Raw genomic sequence first — 19,573 nt, 5'->3', positions numbered from 1 at the left:
TTGGCAGGCCTGGTTCACCACTAAGATAGACTAGCACTTACTCAAACCGGAAAATTGCAGACAACTAGAGAATCCACAGAGATCCTTTACATCTTGGACACATTACTTGACATTTTTACTAGCACTCGCGGTCTAACTATTCCAGTAGGCATCTGGATATGTGCCCTGTGAGGACATATTTTTATTTTTGGGGGGAGAGGGGGGAGGGAGAGATAGAAGTGATGGAGTGGCAGAAGCCTGCCAATGCGGAAAGTCCTTGGGAATCATCTCTGACTCTACGGCATCACCCTTCATCTACCACATTTATACCACACAATGAACCATTAGGAAATGTCTCTCTCACCAGTCTTTCCTTTTAATTCCCCCTCTAAAAAGTCTTTATTGCCCCACATGTGACTTTTCTAGTGGTTGTTAATTGCTTTTCCAGCCTTTGGTCTTCCTCTGCTCTAATCTATCATAAACTGTCTCTACCACAATAAATCAACTATTATGCGATTCATAATCTTAGAGAGTCTTCCAGGATGGGGGGGAAGGGAAGGAGGGATGAAGAAGGGGAGAGAGTCTGAGAAGTAAGTGACTTGCCCAGGGTCACACAATTCACATGCCTTAGATGATGGGCTTGAACCCCAAAGTCCTCTATCCATTACATGTCACTGGGCCTCTCCCACTAGGTTAATCTTCCTAAATGACTACTCTCCTATGACTCCCAACTTTTCAATTTTTCCCCATTACCAACAGCAAGGAAAAATGGAAGGGAGTTATGAAGCATCCTCTATGTGCTAGGAACCATGCTAAAAGTTTCACAAAAATTGTTTCATTTGATTGTCACACCCACTCTCAGAGGGTAGGTGCTGTTATTATCCCTAACAGGATGATTTCCAAGCCCGTGTTACATACAGCATTCAAAAACTTCCCACAAACTGCCCAATCTTCTTAACTCCCACATTGTCCCTTCTGTCAACAAGCAGGTTAGCCTGCTTTTTCCTCCCTGATTATACCATGCACATCCCCACCTTACGCTATTTACCATTTCTTATATTACCTTCCCCCACTGCCTCTCTATTTACTGAAATTCTTCAAGGCTGAGCTTATATCTCACATTATAGAAGCATAGGAGTTGCGACAAGCATTAGAAAGATTGATGGCTTTGAACTAGGAAAACCCAGGTTCAATCTGTATGACCTGTCTGAGCAAGTTGGAACCTCTCCAGGCCTCAGTGCTATAAAAGGAGACCGTTGAACTAGGCAGTATCTAACAGCCCATCAACTATCAATCTATGATCCCAGGGATAAATGAGAACTAGAATGACTGCAGGGAACACCTAGTTCAGCCTGATCATTTCACAGATTGTGAAACTGAAGTGCAGAGAGGTAGACTTCCCTAGAGTCACACAGATAGTAAGCAACAAAGTACTCCCTTCCCCTAAAAGCTTCTCCAGTCACCCCAGTCCTTAATGATTAGCCCACCTATGAATCCCCATAGCACCTGCTGAGTAAGTCATCCTGTACTTCTAGACAGTCTTGTATATAATAACTGATATGTATGTACTGCTTTATGGGTAGAAAGTGCTTCGTATAGATTATTTCATCTTTATTGAGACTTACAATAATGCCTTTTCTTTATAATAGGTTTTATTGATACCTTCTGTTCTTATCTCCCAGATTTCCCCTATAACCCTCTCCCACATCCCTTCCCCCTTCCCCAAGAGCGATCCCCTATAACAAAGAAGTCGATGCTTCAAGCGGAGGGCTCTCTCCTCAACTGGATTATGAACTGCTTAACTATCATGGCTCGACAATTTGACAAGAGGAGCTAGAATAGAAAGACGAGAATGAAATGTATTCCCCTTCCAGAGCTTACATTCTATTGGCCATTATATTTTTCATCTCCCATACTGCCTTGTATAGAGATTCAATAGCATCTTGGTGGCCTGGCTTCATTAAGGCCGTTCCTCTAAAGGCACAAATTTAGATCTTCAGAAGCCAAAACTTTTGAGCAGAGAAAATCCTCACTTAACCCTCCAGCACATTAACTGCGCTGCCGACAAAGGTTACTTGTATTTTTCTTTCCAAAAAAAACTCAACGGCAATAGGTTGCAGCTTGAATGCTCAACATCGTGTGCTGTCTATCTCACTGCACTCAGCATCCTGTGATACAAAATGCCTGCCCAGCAGGAAATGGAATTTGTGGTAAAACCACACAAAGAAGAGAATCAAAGGGTGGAGACATGCTTCTTCTATGAGAGAGATGAAGTTTTCCTTTCTGGGAAATCTAAACTAGCAGAAGGGTTGGAAAAGGGCAGGTCAGGCACAGTGGGCCGGTCAAATCAGTCAGGTGCTTGCAGGTGGCATAAAGGGCTGGCTAGAGATAGAGTATGGTTCTCCACCTTCAGTGAGGCGCTATGATCTACCAAAGTAAGACAGGTCAGGCCGCAGGAGTTCCAGTGATGGTTCTGTCACTGATTCCCATGAAGAGCCTGAATCACACACTTAGCATTTCATACCTTAGTTTCACCTATCTGTAAAAATAAAGAAAAATGCCAGAATGCCCACATGCTGAACAAGCACTCACAGGACTCTTCAAAGAACATTAGCTTTTATAAATCTCAGAATTAGGTACCACATAAAGCATTTTTATAACATTTAAGGGTTTTTAAGACTACAAGAAACTTCTTGTAATTTAAGAACTAAGAAAATATTCTTATGCAGCAGCAGTAGGAAGACTTTTCCCCCCATCTTTAGTAGAAAGTAATAGGGAATCCCTGAAATCTCAGAAGTTTTTTTCTTTTTTCTTTTTCTTTTTTTTTTTTTTTTACAAAAAGTCAAGCATTTCCCCTACCTTTATTGATAAATTGTTTGGAGATATATCTATTGGGCTTCCTCGTTTTATAGATGAGAAAACTGAGGCCTGAACCAGGAAATTAGTTCTATCTCAGGGTCACATGTAGAAAATGTTGGGCATAGGATGAATGGGTGAGAAACCTTAGGAAATTGTTTCAATGGATCATATTTCTAAGAGTTGTTATAGGGGGTGGTCTTGGGTGTTTTAATTTATACCCTTTCTCATTCTCACATCCATTAAATAGACCTGAAATACATTTTTTAAGCAAACTTATTTAAAATGAGGGCAATAAAACATAAGATGGGGAACCATGTGAAATAATTTTCAGCAAAGTAATTTAAGCAAGTAGTTACCCCCAGTGCTCAGTCAGAAACTAAAGTCCCACTCCAATCTTTGAATGACCAGAAGTGAACCCCTGCCCCCGCCCCATTTCCCCAATGATGAGTCAACAAACTGTAATCTCTTACTAAAGAAAGGTTTAGAATGTGGGCCTGGCAATACACTGTATATATCAACTTTTGTTTTGAAGGACCAGCCTACCTAAGTTCAGAGAGGTTCTTTATTATGGTGACTACAATGCAATTGATGAATTAGTTGAGGCACAAAAGCTCAAAACCTAATCTCAGAGTTGCAAGGGACTGGAGAGGCCATGTGATCTAGCGCATGCCTGAACAAAATTCTTTTCTACAATCTATACAACAAATAGCCCTCCAGGCGTTAAGTCCAGTGCAGCGGAACCCACTACTTCCTAGAACATCCTATTCCACTCTGGGACAGATCTAACTATTAGTCAGTTTTTCCTTTCATTTGGCCTAAATCTGCTTCTTGGCAGTTTCTAACCATCACTCCCAATTCTGCCCTCTGTGGCCAAGCAGAGTAGAGCTGATCCCATTCCTTCTCAAGAGGCCTTCCAATGCTTGAAAACAGCCACTGAATGTCCCTTAACTTGTCGTTTCTTCAAGCTAAACATCCTCACTTTCGTGGAATCCAGTGGGATCTTTACAATCATGTTGCCTAATACCTTCATTTACACCGAGGGAATCATGACCCACTGGGGATATATGACTTGTTCCAAGGTTATGCAGACATCAAGTAGATTTCTTCTGCCTCTCTTCATGTGGCAGGACCTCAAAGCCCCTCACCATCCTAGTTGCTTTCCCCTGGATTGTCTTCTGCTTATCTGTGTCCTTTCTAAAACTGAACACAGTATTCCAGAAGTGGTTGTATCAGGGCAAAGTGCCACAATCTAATTCTGGCCATGATACTACCCTGAACACAGCACAAGATTAGCGATTTTTGTAGTGTACTTCCCAACCCGAAGATAACAAAGAGAAAAAAAAAAAGCAGTCCTTCCTTTCCTTCCTCCATCATCATCATTATCTCACCATCCTGAGCAACATTCCTATTCCTCCTCTTCCTCCTCCCTTTTTTTGAACTTCCCTATTATTTTAGGGCATCCCATTCCTGTACAGTGAAGAAGATACAGGAGTTTTTCACACCAGGAAAAAAAATATTGAGTTACCTATGGATCAGAAAGATAAAAAGAGAAGCTAGAGTAGGTACTGTTAATTCATAATTCTTTAAGATCAATTTTATAGTATAGGGCAGGGTGGACATGTTATGTAGTATGCTGAGTAACTCATCAGATACACCACCATACCTGGAGTCTGAAAGACCTGAGTTCAAATCCTCTCTCAGACACTTATTAGCTATATGACCCTGGGCAAGTTACTTAATCTCTTCTTCCTTCAATTTTCTCAACAATAAAATGAGGAAAATAATAGCACCAACCTCCTGGGGCTGTTTTGAGGATTAAATGAGATATTAATATATAAAGCAAAGTACAAAACAAAGCACTGTATAAATGCTAGTTTATATTGTTTCTCCAAAAACAGTGTATGAGATCTAAGAAAAAAAATATCAAATCTTTTTAGACTTGCCAATTATGCCTCTAATCAACTGGGTGCATTTAAGAGCTTATTAAATTCATGGCACATTTATCTTCTGGCATTCTCTCTCACATTCCAGTCTCTCTTCCCTACATCCTGCCCTCACCCCTCCCTGCCCTCTGACCTTTTTCTAGCCATTTCAGCTTAATGTTTCGACTCATTATTTTCTGCTGAATTAATCAAATCAGTGTGTGATTTGACCACGATATAGGTGCCACTTCTTCTCTACTGCGTTTCCTTCTCCTTCCTTTTTAGTTCTCACTTCTGGCTTCTCCCTTCCTTACTGAATCTTCTTTACTTTTGTTCTCCTTGAAATCTCTCTATCACTAACCAAACCCTTTAGAGTTGTCTCATACTTTAAAAAAGCAAAAAAATGAAATAGAAGAAAATGTGCTTCAGTCTACACTGTGAGTCCATCTATTCTCTATCTGGAGGTAGACAGTATGTTTCTTAATGAGTCCTTTGAAATTCCAGCTGGACATCGTGTTCCTCATAGTTGCTAAGTCTTTCAAAGTTAAATATCAATATTACTGTTATTGTATAAATCATTCACCTGTTTCTACTCACTTCAAAAAAGGCTAGTCAGGTTTTATGAAACCGTCCCGTTCATCATTTCTTATAATACAATAGTATCCTATCACATTCACATACTCTAACTTGTTCAGTTATTCTCCATTTAACGGGCATCACCTCACTTAACAAATTCTTCACCACCACAAAAAGCTGCAATAAATATTTTTTGTACATATGAGTCTGTTTCCTCTTTCTTTCATCTTTTTTGGGGTATAGGCCCAGTAGTGGTGTTTCTGGGTCAAAGGTATACAGTTTCATAGACCTTTGGACAGAGTTCCAAGTTGCCTTCCAGAATGGATAGACTAGTTCACAGCTCCACCAGCAATGCATTAGTATACCTATCATATCCCTTTCAGCATTTGTCATTTCCTTTTTTGTCATCTTACTCAATCTGATGGAGGTGAGGTACTATTTCAGTTACTTTAATTTTAATTTCTTTAATTATTAGAGATAAAGAACATTTTTTCATATAGCTATTGATAACTTTGATTTCTTCCTCTAAAAACTGCATATTCATATGCTTTGAATGGCTCTTATTTTTATAAAATTTGCTGAGTTCCCAACATGTTTAAGATTGGATTGGACTCAGTCAAAGGGCCGTACTTGAGGACCCGAGGGCCACATGTAGCCTTGAGGCTGCAGGTTCCCCACCCTTTCTCTATGTCTATTCCTGCCAGACTGCTTTACAGTTTGATTAATAGTTTTTGTCAAATGGTGAGTTCTTGCTCCAGTAGCTAAGAAGTTTGGTTTTATCAAACTGTTAACCTACTGTGCTCATGCGCTTCTGTATAGTACACCTAATCTGTTCTACTGTTTAACTTCTCTACTTATGTCGCCATATAAATTTTTTTTGACAATTACAGATTTATAGTTTAATTTGCAATCTGGTCTTCTAGACTGTCTACCTTCCTATTTTTTCTCCATTGATTCCCTCAATATTCTTGACCTTTTGTTCCTGTAGATGAATTATGGGTGTTTTTTCCCTAGCTGTATGAAGTAAGTCTTTGGTAATGGCATTGATATGGCACTGACTGAGCAAAGTAATTTAGGTGGTATTGTCATTTTTATTATACTGATTTGGCTTACCCACGACTAATTAAAATTTCTCCAATTATTTAGATATTCTTTATTTGTGTGAAGAGGGTTTCATAAATGTATTCATATAGTTCTTTGTGTGTGTTTTAGCAGGTAGACTCCCATATATTTTATACTGTTTGCAATTATTTTAAATATTTATTAAAAATTGAAATTTTTTTCTCTTTTCTATCCCTATCTATGCTGATGATTTATGTGCATTTATTTTATATCCAGCAACTTTACTGAAGTTGCTAATTGTTTTGGCTAGTTTTTTTAAAAATTGATTTTCTAGGGTTCTCTAAGTATACCATCGTATTATAAAAATTGATATTTTTGTTTCCTCATTGCCTATTCTAATTCCTTCAATTTCTTTTTCTTGTCTTATTGCTATAGTTAGCATTTCTAGTTCCACATGGAATCATGATGTTGATAACAGACTTTCTTGTTTCACCCTGATCTTATTTTTAAAAGGCTCCTAAGCTTACTCTCATTACAGATAATGTTTATTCTTGGTTTCAGATAGATACTTATTATTATTTTAAGGAAAGCCCCATTTTCCTGTGCTTTCTAGTGTTTTGAACAGTAATGGGTGTTGTAGTCTTTCAAAAACTTCTTCTGCATCTTTTGAAATAATCATGACTTTTTTCTTTTTGCTACTGATACAGTCACTTATGCTTATAGTTTTCCTAATACTGAATCAGCCCTTCATTCCTGGTATAAATCTAGCCTGGTCATGTTTGCCTTCCTAGTATTTTAGTTAAATTTTTGCATCAATATTCATTAGGGAAGTTAGTTTATACTTTTCTTTTTCTACTTTATCCTTGATTTTGATATCAAGAACCACATTTGTGTCATGGAAGAAATTTAGTGGGACACTTTCTTTATCTAGTTTTAGAACAACTTATGTAATATTGGAGTAAATTGTTCTTTAAACATTAGGTAGAATTCACTTGTAAATCCATCTGGTCCAGGAATTTTTTCCCTTAGGTTTACAGATAGCTCATTTAAAACTTGTTCAATTTTTTTTCTAGGATGAGCTTAAGTATTCTGTTTCTTCTATTAATCTAGGTATTTTATATTTTTATAAATATTCATTTAGATGATAAGATTCATTGGCATATAGTTAGTCAGTAGTGCCTGAAAACTGCTTTTATTTCATCCTCATTGGTTTTGGATTCATCTTTTTTTTTTAATTTTTCATACAGGTAATTTGGTTTTCTTTCTTTAAATAAAATTTGCTAATAGTTTCCCCCCAAAAAAAAAAAAAACCAGCTCCTAGTTTTATTAGTTGTCTTGGGTTTTTTACTTTCAGTTTTATTAATATCTCCTTTAACTTTTAAGATTTCTATGTTAGTGTTTAATTGGGAGGTTTGAATTTGTTGGTTTTCCAATTTTTTTAGTTGAATGTCCATTTCTTTGATTTGTTCTTTCTCTTTTGAAATGCTTAGATATAAATTTTCCCTGAAATGCTGCTTTGGCTGCATGCCACAAATTTTGTTATGTTTGTATCATTGTTATCATTATCTTTAAATTACTGTTTCTTGATTTGTTCTTTCCCCCATCACTTCTTTTGGATTAAGTTATTTAGTTTCCAATTAATTTTTAATCTATGCATTGAAGGCCCTTTGCTGAAGGTAATTTTTATTGCATTAAGGTTAAAAAAGAGATGCATTTATTATTTTTGCTTTTCTACATTTTTTTGTGATGATCTCATGCCCTAATACATGATTAGTTCTTGTGAAGGTGCTGAGAAATAGGTATACTCCTTTTTAGTCCTATTTAGTTTTTCTGACAGTTCTATCATGTATAAATTTTCTTAAAATTTCTTCAGTTCAGGGGCAGCTAAGTGATACAGTAGATAAAGCACCAGCCCTGGAGTCAGGAGGACCCAAATTCAAACCCAGCCTCAGAAACTTACTAGCTGTGCTACCTTGGACAAGTTGCTTAACCCCAATTGCCTTCTCCCCCCCAAAAAAAAAAAATCCCTTCAGCTCCATAAAGTCAAGATTTATTTAGGTCTACACACTCAACTTCCACTTCCGGGAGCCAAGATGGCGGAGTAAAAAGGTACTCGCTCTCACCCTCCCCTATCAACCTCTGAAAACCCCAAAAATATCACCCCAGGGAAAAAAAAACCCTGGAACAATTGAACTAGAAGAAAGACGGGGAGCAACAGTGCAGCAGCCCAGCAAACAGGTGTCCCAGTGCCTCAGCAAAAATAAGGGAAGCAAAAATAAGGGAAGCAGAACTACAAAGCACCCTGCAGCATTCATCTGAAAGGAGCTTAAGAAAGCAACCTAGAGTCTTCATAAAGCCCCAGCCCTGCTGATTCCAACCCAACACCAGGTGAGCTGTCAGAACCCCAGGAAGAGATGCTGAAGCCCAGGCTGGTAGAGCAGGCAAACACTAACACCTGGACCTCTGAGTGCCTCGGTGGGGGCGGGGGAACCAGTGAAAACCAGCTCAGGAAACCACTAGGTGCCTCAGCACTCTACCACAAAGAAATCTCCCAGTGCATTAGCAGAAAGGAGACAGGCAGCATTGCAAGGGGCCCCAGGCAGATAAACACCCTGCAGCACACATCTAAAAGGAGCTGAAGAAAGCTAAAGGAAAGGAAAAGCAGGCAACCTAGAATTGCCTGAAAGTTCCAGACTTGCTGATTCCAGCCCAACACGAGGTAAGCTGCCCAAACCCTACAGCCTCCAATTGCCAACATAAGAGACCCCAGCACACAAAGCCAGTGACCAAAACCTAGGCTCCCAACACAAGAAGCTTGGGTCAGTGCTCTCTGTTCCCCAGCAGGACAGCTCAATCTCTTTAAAGGCCAGGGAATAAAGACACCATGAGTAAAAAAAATACCATAGATTCATATTATGAGAAGAGTGAAGATCAAGACAGAAATTCTGAAGAGGACAACATTGTCAACAAACCCACATCTGCAACATCAAAAGGGAATATGAACTGGTCTGAAGCCCAAAAAGCCTTCTTAGAAGAGCTCAAGAAGGATTTTAAAAGTCTAATGAGAGAGGTAGAAGAGTCCTTAAAAATACAATTGGCCAATTGGAAAAAAAGTACACTGAAGAAAACAAGTCCCTAAAAAACACAATTGGCAAACTGGAAAAAAAGTACACTGAAGAAAACAAATCCCTTAAAAATACAATTGGCCAATTGAAGAAGGAAGTACAAAAACTAACAGAAGAAACAATCTGTTAAAAACTGGAATTGGACAAGTGGAAACTAATGACTCTATGAGAGAGCAAGAATCAGTTAAACAGAAACAAAAAAAATGAAAAAATAGATGAAAACATAAAATACCTCATTGGTAAAACAACTGACCTGGAAAATCAATCCAGGAGAGACAATTTAAAAATCATGAGACTACCTGAAAATCATGATGAAAAAAGAGCCTGGACAGTATCTTTCAGGAAATCATAAAGGAAAACTGCCCTGAAGTCCTAGAACCAGAAGGTAAAATAACCATAGAAAGAATACACCAGTCACCACCTGAAAGAGATCCCAAATTGACAACGCCAAGGAATATAATAGCAAAATTCCAAAATTACCAGATGAAAGAGAAGGTGCTGCAAGCAGCCAGAAAGAAACAATTTAAATATCATGGAACCACAGTCAGGATTACACAGGACCTTGCAGCTTCTACATTAAAAGACCGCAGGGCTGGAACATGATATTCCATAAGGCAAAGGAATTTGGATTGCAGCCAAGGATCAACCACCCTGCGAAAATAAGCATGATTTTTCAAGAGAGGAGATGGATATTCAACGAAATAGGGGACTTCCAAACCTTCCTGATAAAAAGACCAGAGCTCAACAAAAAATTTGATCTTCAAGTACAAGATTCAAGAAAGACATAAAAAGGTAAATGGGACAGAAAGATACAAAATGTTAATAAGGGTAGACTGTTTACATCCCTACAAGGGAAGATGACACTTGCAACTCTTGAGAACTGTATTGTTATTATACCATGTTAAAGAAGTATACATAAAAGGGGTGGATATTAAAAAAATCTAACCAAGTGGGTTAAATGGATCCAAGTAAGTGGATTAGTCTGATCTTAGAAAATGTACTGAGAAAGGAGGAGGCAGACAAAGGTAAATCACATTACAGGAAAAGACAGAAAATCCTGTTGCAGCAGAGGGAAAGAAGGCAGGGGGGTGAGCATTGTTTGAGCCTTAGTTTCATCAGATTTGGCTCAAGAAGGGAATAACAGTCAGTTGGGTATAGAAATCTAACTTTCCCTATGGGCAGTGGGAGGGAAGTGGGGAAGGAAAAGGGAGAGGGGATAGAAGGGAGGGAAGAATCAGTAAGGGCAAAGGGGAAGAAAAGGTAAAGGGATAATAGAAGGGAGGAGAGACTGAAGGAGGTGGTGGTCAAGAACAAAACACTAGTGAGGAGGGAAAAGGAGAAAGGAGAAAGAAAAGCATAAATGGGGGGGGAAAGGATGGAGAAAAAGACAGATAGTAATCATAACTGTGAAAGTTGAATCGCTATCTTTTTTTTTTCTCTTCTGTTGAGTTTTGTTTCCTCTTTCTGATGGTTCCTCCTATTGGTTTTAATTTTTACTTACAACTTCACTAATGTGAAAATATGTTTAATAGGAATGTAAATGTACAGCCTATATCAGATTGTGAGCCATCTTGGGGAGGGTGGTGGGGAGGAAGAGAGAGAAAAATTTTAAACTCAAAAGTATATAGAAGTGATTGTTGATAAATCAAAATAAATGTCCTTTCTTTGAAAAAAAAAGATTTATTTAGATCTGAGAGGGATAAAGAATTTTTACTTTTCTTTAAATATGCTGTATTTGGAACATGTACAGTCAATACTGAAATTCATTGTCTGTAGTACTTTTTACAAGACTTCTTGCTTATCTCTTTTAAATAAGTTTATTTTTGCTTTTGCTTTGTCTGAGATCATGATTGCTGCCCCTTTTCTTTTTTACTTCAGCTAAAGCAGAAGAAATTTTGCTCCAACCCCTTATTTTAATTCCATGTGTATTTCAAGTGTGTTTCTTTGTAAACATACACGTTAGGTTCTTGTTTCAAATGCATTCTGCCACCCTCTTCCATTTTAGGAATGTGTCATCCCATTCACATTCAGTTATGATTGCTGTGTATTTCTCTCCATCTATTCTCTTATAGTTATCCTTCTCTTTTTTTTTTTAACCCTGCCCCTTCCTCCTCCAAAGTCTGTTTTATTTATGCCCCTCCTATTTTTTCTCCTACTTTCCTAGTGGATAAGCTGAATTTCTATACCCAACTGTATGTTTATTCTTTCCTCCTTGAATTCTTCCTTGGATGCTTCATTTATGTAAGAGAACCATTTTTCCTCTCCTTTGTCCCTTCTCCCAGTGCACCCCCTCTTCCCCACCCTTCCATTCTTCCTTTGAGATCATGCAAAAAATCAGCTCTGATCTTTTCATCAAGACTGATTCAGTCTTCTTTTTCGTCAGATGTCTGTTTTTCCCCCTTGAGATCATACTCAGTTTTGCTGGACAGGATTATTCTTGGTTGTGATCTTACATCTTTTGCCTTCTGGAATACGTTCTAAACTGCTATATGTTGTGTGATCCGGCCTGTAGCTCCACAGTACTTGAAGTCTTTCCTTTTCCTTGATCTGGGAACTATATTTTTACTACAGTATTCCTAGGAGTTTTATTTTAAAGTTTCAAGAGGTAATGAATAGATTCAATGTCTACTTTGCCTTCTGGTTCTAACATATCTGGGTAGTTTTCTTTTATAATTTCTTATAATGTGATGTCTACACTCTTTTTTTGTTGTTGTTCATGAGTTTCAAGTCATCTAATGATTCTTAAATTATCTCTCTCCTCAACATATTTTCCAGGTCAGTTGTTTTTCCAAAGACATTTCACATTTTTTTTCTATTTTTTTCAGTTTTTTGACTTTCTTTTTCCTTGATGTCTCATGGAGCCATTAGCTTCCATTTGGCCAATTCTAATTTTCAAGGAGTTATTTTCTTCAGTAAGGTTTTGTGTCTCTTTTGCCAAACTGTTAATTCTCTTTTCCTAACTTTTTTCCATACCTCTTATTTGCTTTTTAAAATCATTGTTTAGCGTCTTAACTCTGCTAGGAATTCTTGTTGGGCTTGTCTCCAATCTGCATCTTCTTTGAAGATCTGATTATAGATGTTTTCAGATCATTGTGTCTACAGTGTTTGAGTCTGGAGCTTCCTGTTCACCATAGTAGCTCTTCATATTGGAGTTCTTTTTTGTTTGCTCATTTTTCAAGTCTGCTTTTTCACTTCAGACTTTCTTAGCACTAGGTCCTGCTTCCTTCAGGGGAATTAGGGGAAGGTCTGAGCTTCTGTCCTTTTATGTTCTGCTACTGCTTTCAGTCTATGCTGACAACGTGGTGTGATCCAGGGACTGGTCTGCTCACTGTCCTCCAGGTCTAAGCTCTATACAAGTTGGATCTCTTGGCTTGTATATAGTTGAGTGTAAATAGAAAGCTGCTGGACTGTCACTGTTATTTCAATGGGAGGTTCTTTAGCAGGACAACTGAGCTGCTGACTTCCTTTGGCCTTGGTCTCCTATCCCGGTGGTTCCACTTATCCTCACATGTTAGGCCAAATCTCAGAACTGAGTTGCCACTCTACTCTTGGCCACAGTACTCAGGGAGAGCCCCACTCACTCAGAATTGTTCCTCTCCACTCTGGGTCTGTGACCCAGGGCTGGGTAATGGGCAACATGCTGCCAGATAGCACCTGCTCTTCTTCCCAGTGCTAATTCAGGGGTCCCCTAGGTTCTTTTTCTGCCCTGGGATTCTTGTTTCAGCTCCCTCTCTGTTCCTGGACATTCCTCATCCCCACTGCTGCACCACCTGCAGCTGGCCATGTCCTGCGCCAGGTCATATCTCTGTCTGTCTTCCTTAGCTGCCCTGGGCTGGAAAAAATGACTCAATAATACTTTTTCTTGGCTTTCCTGTTTAGAATTTGGTCTGGAACATTTTCTAAGTTATTGTGGAAGAGTTATGCTAGGGAGCTATGCCAAAAATGCTCCCTTAAAAGAGAGAAAAATTTTCAACTCAAAAGCATATGGAAAAAATTAAAAAATTTAAATTTAAAAAGAAAAAAATGCTCCCTTGCTGATTTTACCCATTTTATACTTTCTAGAGTAATTTCTCCCCTATTTTCTTTCCCTCTTTTTACTGTAAGGGAAGTTTAACCAATACTTCTTCAGTGTGTAACAACTTAACTTACTATTAACTTATTATTATAATAATATTACTATTATCACCATTGCTCTATTATTCTATACTTGTTAAATCCTGTTTTGCCCCTTTGATGCTTTCATTTTTCCTATCATTAATTTTTTAGGGCTTTAATTATAATGAAACATACTTAGATCGCCCCTACTTCTAATGGGACAGTAGTAATGACAGTAAAAGTAATCATTACAAATCTTATCACAGAACCTTAAGCAATACATCAGGAAAATATATGTGCTACCTGTACCCCCAAAGTAAAATGAAGAATTAAGATAAAAACTTCCACAGGGACATCTAGATAATTGATGAGTAGAGATGGTATGGTACAGTTACAGATCACTGCAACTTGTAAAAGGAAGACTTACATTCATTTCCCACCTCACTTATTAGCTGTGTGACCCTGGGCAAGTCAGGAGTTGGCACTGGGTTATATAGGCATCTGCTTCATTTTGTAGTGTCAAATGTGTAGTTATGCAGATGTACTTTTAGTCTCTGAGGCAAATGTACGTGAAACTTTAGAACACTTTTCTTGTGGCCATAATTAAATCCCTTGTTCTTTAGCCATGGTTTCATATTTCTTTGCCTTCCTTAGTACAATCACCTTTTACAAACTTCTCCATGGCACTGTCGTAAATCATGATACCAGGAGATGCTTTCAAAATAACTGTGATTTCAGCTAATCCATATTTAGATTAGATGTTTAAAATTCAAATTCTCTTTCCTTACATTTTAGACGTCTTAATTTAAAATTAGCTTAAAGAGGGAGGGCTTTTCTTGGGGGTTAAGAATTTGAGAGCAAATGGAAGGATAGTAGTAATTCAAAAAACAACGGAACAAAGAAAGGAAAGAGCATCAGTGATGCATTTTTAAAATACACAAGAGAAGTCAGCAAGATATTCAAAAGAGTTTATATGGCAGTAGTGGAAGTACCATGTTACAAATTATATGTATTTAAAGAAAAGCTGCACATAAATTGAAATTCATGGCATCATCCATATATAAAATTTTTCTTTTCTTTGTATAAGGAAATGTTCATGTTTGCTGATGTTTATAAAGTTCATAATAATAAAAAATTCTTTAAATTAGTATCTTAAAACCATTAAGCACATAAATAGAAAAATGATCAAATCATGCTTCTTTAGTTTTGCCTAATTAAGATATCACCTACCTATATTTATGTCAGTATATAGAGCTCATCATCATTAAAAACATGAAAATTAATTATTTATAGTGATATGTTCCAAACAATAATGAAAAGTAAGGTCCATAAAATACCATTAATTTATAGAATGATACCTTTGAATCAGTGAGATGTTTTCCATGTGTATATTTATTCAAATGTATTAACATGTTTCATCTATTTTATATGTGTCTGCATACATACGTATGTGTGCATGTGTATACATCTTATTATACATGTAAAGTTATACGGTCACAATACACTGTCAAAGATGACAGAAGATAGTAAATCCTTTTTTTCTTAAAAATCTATAATAGTAAATTCAGCCTAGTGTGATAGTATAAAAAGACTGAAGAATGCTAAGGAATTTAATGCCAGCAAACATGTTCCCTTTGAAACGGCAAATTAGATGTGCAGTAAGATTTTGGTCACACTTCAAAGAATAATGTGCTGAGCTGGAGAGCCACCCTGTTTACTCTTGCTCTCCTGATTGAGGTTTCTATATGTTAAACAGGCTTTTGACTACTTCAAAGCATGTTTGATGTCCACACTCTGCATATCTCATGCACAAAGACAAACATTCTACCAAATTTCCGCTGCTTATATTATTTCTGCTCATTATATTTGTACAGTAAGTGGAACCTGGGCTTTCTTTCTGTCAAATACTGAAAAGGTACCACATTTCCTTTAGCTATGACAGTGAGGGCCGTCTGACAAACGTGACATTTCCGACTGGAGTGGTTACCAACCTTCATGGAGAAATGGACAAGGCTATTACGGTGGACATTGAATCATCCAGCAGGGAGGAAGATGTCAGCATCACTTCAAATTTATCATCAATTGATTCTTTCTATACCATGGTTCAAGGTAATAAAAAAAATTACTAATTTTATGGTTTGTTAGAATAAAATATTAACATCATTCAAAAGAGGTTTTTCTTTTACAAAGAATATAAGCACACTTGAAATAAGGTTGCCCCAAAAAACATCCCTTTCATAATAACACTATAAATACATGATAGTCAAACTCCCTGGAAAGTTACACAACTCCCCTGTAACCTAATTTGGTTAATCATCCTTTTATGACATTTTTCCCAAGGAATGTTGTTGTTTTTATGTAACACTGTTTTTAATAACCCAATTAATGACATTAAGGAGAGGGGAGAAATCTTCTAAAATCTTGAAGGGAGGAAATATATTGAGAATTGTATACATACATCCAGCCTCCCAAAACAACATCTTGTTGATTGTGCTACCCATATCATAAAGGATAATCTTACATTATATTAAACATAAAAACAGTAAGGTGGGAGGAGGGGAAGTCCCAGGAATGGAGAAGGATTGAGTATTTTAAATACTCATATAGTGTCTTCATACTCAGGCAAAATTTTTATAGCAGGAAACAATAAGGGAAAAAAACTGTTTAAGTTATTTTCTAAAAAGGCACTATTAAAGATGTTTTACTTACAAATGCAGATCATTCAAAGATTATATCATTTTTAATTGCACAACATTCCAGATGTTTATTCCACATCCATAGTTTATACATTTCTGCTTCATTGCTTTTTCAGATCAGTTAAGAAACAGCTACCAGATTGGTTATGACAGCTCCCTGAGAATTATCTATGCCAGTGGCCTAGACTCGCACTACCAAACAGAGCCACATGTTCTCGCTGGCACAGCCAACCCAACAGTGGCTAAAAGAAATATGACTCTCCCTGGGGAGAATGGCCAGAATTTAGTGGAGTGGAGATTCCGAAAAGAGCAAGCCCAAGGAAAAGTCAATGTCTTTGGTCGAAAGCTTAGGGTAAGTAAACATTCAAGAGGACCTTCCTACTCCTTCCCATATATAGGTGGCCAATGGGCATGAGAATTACCTTGGACCATTACTGGGCTAAGCCTGCCAGAGCTACCAAAGCTGCTTTTTGATATAGTTAATTTTTTCAGAAAATATTTTATGCTTGAAAATCCTTAAGGGAAAGTGGTTGCTGAGGCTGAAAGTTTCTCTTCCTAGGGCAGCCTCCACTGTTAAAGACCTCCAGTGGTATCACAAAGAAATTAATCCACTGTAAATACAACTTAGACACTCTAATGAGTAATTAGACTGATTGGTTGAGCAAGACAGCTTAGGCTTCTAATTTATATCACAGTATCATGGCTTCTCTTCTTCGAACCCTGCTGCCCTGGGCAGGGCTGACTCCCTCACATTGAGGAGGTACAGATAAAAGAACTGGCTTTAGTATGGAAGCATGTCCAGGCCTTATAAAGGTAGCACTGAGAAGAACCCAAGTGATAATCCACAAAAGGGTTAACTGAACTTCTACTGCACTTGACTTGAAGGTGACTTCTCTCTTCTCATTTGGCTTCTCCTCCACCCCCTCCCAGTTCTCCTAAAATAGACCTTGAATCGACTATAGATTACCATCTTCAGACCCTAACTACTGCTTCTGTATTATTAATGGGACCCCCTATTTTTATTATTGTTCTGAGAAATACTCCGGTAATTCCTATTTCTGATCTCGATGGAGTAATTGATTTTATTTTTTTTTTGTAAAATGTTCTTCTACGTACCTTCACAATTTTCTAAGGCACTTTCTTTCCCCTCCCTATTGTGTAGTAGGCCAAATATATCTAGCAGGCAAACTATGATTTATGACAGCTATTTGGTAAAGACAACATAGATTAAGTACTCAAAACTAGGTTGCCAGGAGACCACCTTAGGACCACAACAGACATCTGAGTTATTAGAATTGAACCTGATTCATTCATTCTATTAGTAAATACACTGTAGTTTATCAAATAAAGGTGAATAACTTTAGACAGTTTTTCCCAACTAGTATTACATCACTTGCCATTTTGTGCAAAGTCATTACAATCAAGGGCGAGAAACCAGAACATAAAAGGTGCCTTTTAATGCCTGTTATTTTTTGGCTCCCCAAAAGTTTATGTTTTCTTTCATACCCACAGTAACAATTACTTACCTCGGCAGTCCCTCAGGGTGCAACAATATCTACCCAACTCTGTCACCAGCTATTCACAAGAAACTAAAAGAAGCAGTGAAGCAAAAATGGTGGCAGGGACGTCATTTTTTCAAGGTGTTTGCTAATGGCCATCCATCAACCGCTGGCAGAAAAGCTCTGGGGTTGGTTCACAGACAAACTATCAACAAAAAATGGTATATCAGAATCTTAACATCCCCTCATCAATTTCATCTGCCCTCTAAGAAAGTGCGTTCTTTGGGCTGAGACTTCGATCATTTGTTCATTCAACAAATATTCATTAGCTGAAGGTATGGATTGCCCCAACCTCCAAAAAAAAGCCCACTGAGTCACAGTGTTAAATCGGTTTTTAAACCCCATAGCCCCACTCCTAAAAGAGTTCACAGTCTACAAGGAATATTTGTGTACAGTATGTAAACAAGGTAGAATGTGATAGGGACAAAAGAAATATCTGATTAAATGCATGAGAAAAATTCTGAAGTAATCCTTTCCTCTCAAGTTGTCAAGGAAAACTTTGAGGGGGAGGTAATGCCAGGGCTGCTAGACATGATACTACTGAAATCCCTACACCATCTAATGTGGTTCTGTGAATACAATAGGGCAGAAGTGTGAAACAAGCCCAAAGGAGATTAATTAGTCAATCAATAAACATTTATTAAGTTTCTACTATGGGCCAGGCAGTATACTCAGGATACAAAAAGAGGCAAAAAACAATCCCTGCCCCCAAGGAACTTACAATCTAAGACATTTAATTAAAAGATTAAGACATAACTGGTAAATGTTTAACAAAATAAATAAAAATACAACATAGATAATGTTAACTTGTCGATGTCTAAGTCAATATATAGACTTCTGCAATCCTAAGTTTGACCCTACTGGAGTAGGAAACAGGGTCAGGCATTAGACCCGTGATTTTATTGTATAGGGAAATTCCAGATGAGCACTATTCCTCTACGTGACTACAGTAGTACAGGCTGGTAGCTCCTCTGCAATTCCCAGTCTTAGAGAGATTCCTGGAGAGATTACATGACTTGCCGTGTCAAGGACTTGACCTTAGGACTCCTGGATTCCTAGGCCAGCTCTGTATCTACTCTGTCTCTGGAGAAAACTTGAGTCTTCACTGTCTGCTGGAAGTGTGTTCTGGTTATTAACCCTCTCATGAAGGGCATGATGGGAATGATGCTGTGAGCCAATGGCTGTGAACTACTTCTTTTCTCTATTATTTGTGTTTCTTCTCCAAGTTCAGGTCTCATCTGACCTTATTTTCATTCTTATCCCCTGATGGAGGTAAGTATCTCCAGGAATCACCTTTCTCCAAAAGAGAAGCAGCTGACTGAACCTAGGTTTAGATGGGGATATGCACTCAACTCATCCCTGGCCACGTCATGCTAGATCATCAGCTAGGCCCTGCCTTCTCTAGTAAGAATGCACCCCATGATACTACCTTGCACCCCTTTCTCTTTGCGCTTTCTCCTAAGGCGTCTCATCAGTGATCATGTGTTCAACTGTCTTCGGTATGCAGAAGACTCCTAGGTCTACACATCCAGCCCTAGTTTCTCCTGGGCTCCAATCCCATGTCGTAACAGCCTATAGGACATTGCTACCTAGATGTCTTACAGTTATCTCTAACTCACCCTGTCCCTCCCTTAGTCTTCTTCCTGCCCAATCCCCCAGTACCTTTGACTGCTCTTCATATGGAATGGTTTCAAGTCCCT

At 38.0% G+C, this 19,573-nt stretch overlaps 1 protein-coding gene across 1 annotated transcript in view; it reads left to right on the top strand.

The window, feature by feature from the left end:
* TENM3 (teneurin transmembrane protein 3) overlaps nt 1-19,573 on the top strand; it is an 825,548-nt gene that overhangs the window by 783,303 nt on the left and 22,672 nt on the right. The window contains 2 exon segments of the mRNA XM_078148915.1: nt 15,552-15,727; nt 16,431-16,666. Coding sequence (XP_078005041.1) covers nt 15,552-15,727; nt 16,431-16,666 — 412 coding nt within the window.

This window comes from Phascolarctos cinereus, unplaced genomic scaffold (assembly GCF_003287225.1).
Source record: "Phascolarctos cinereus isolate Bilbo 61053 unplaced genomic scaffold, phaCin_HiC Scaffold_9;HRSCAF=440, whole genome shotgun sequence".
Classification (NCBI taxonomy): Eukaryota; Metazoa; Chordata; class Mammalia; order Diprotodontia; family Phascolarctidae; genus Phascolarctos; species Phascolarctos cinereus.
Note: the sequence above shows the minus strand (reverse complement) of the source record. Positions and strands in the feature narration are given on the sequence as shown.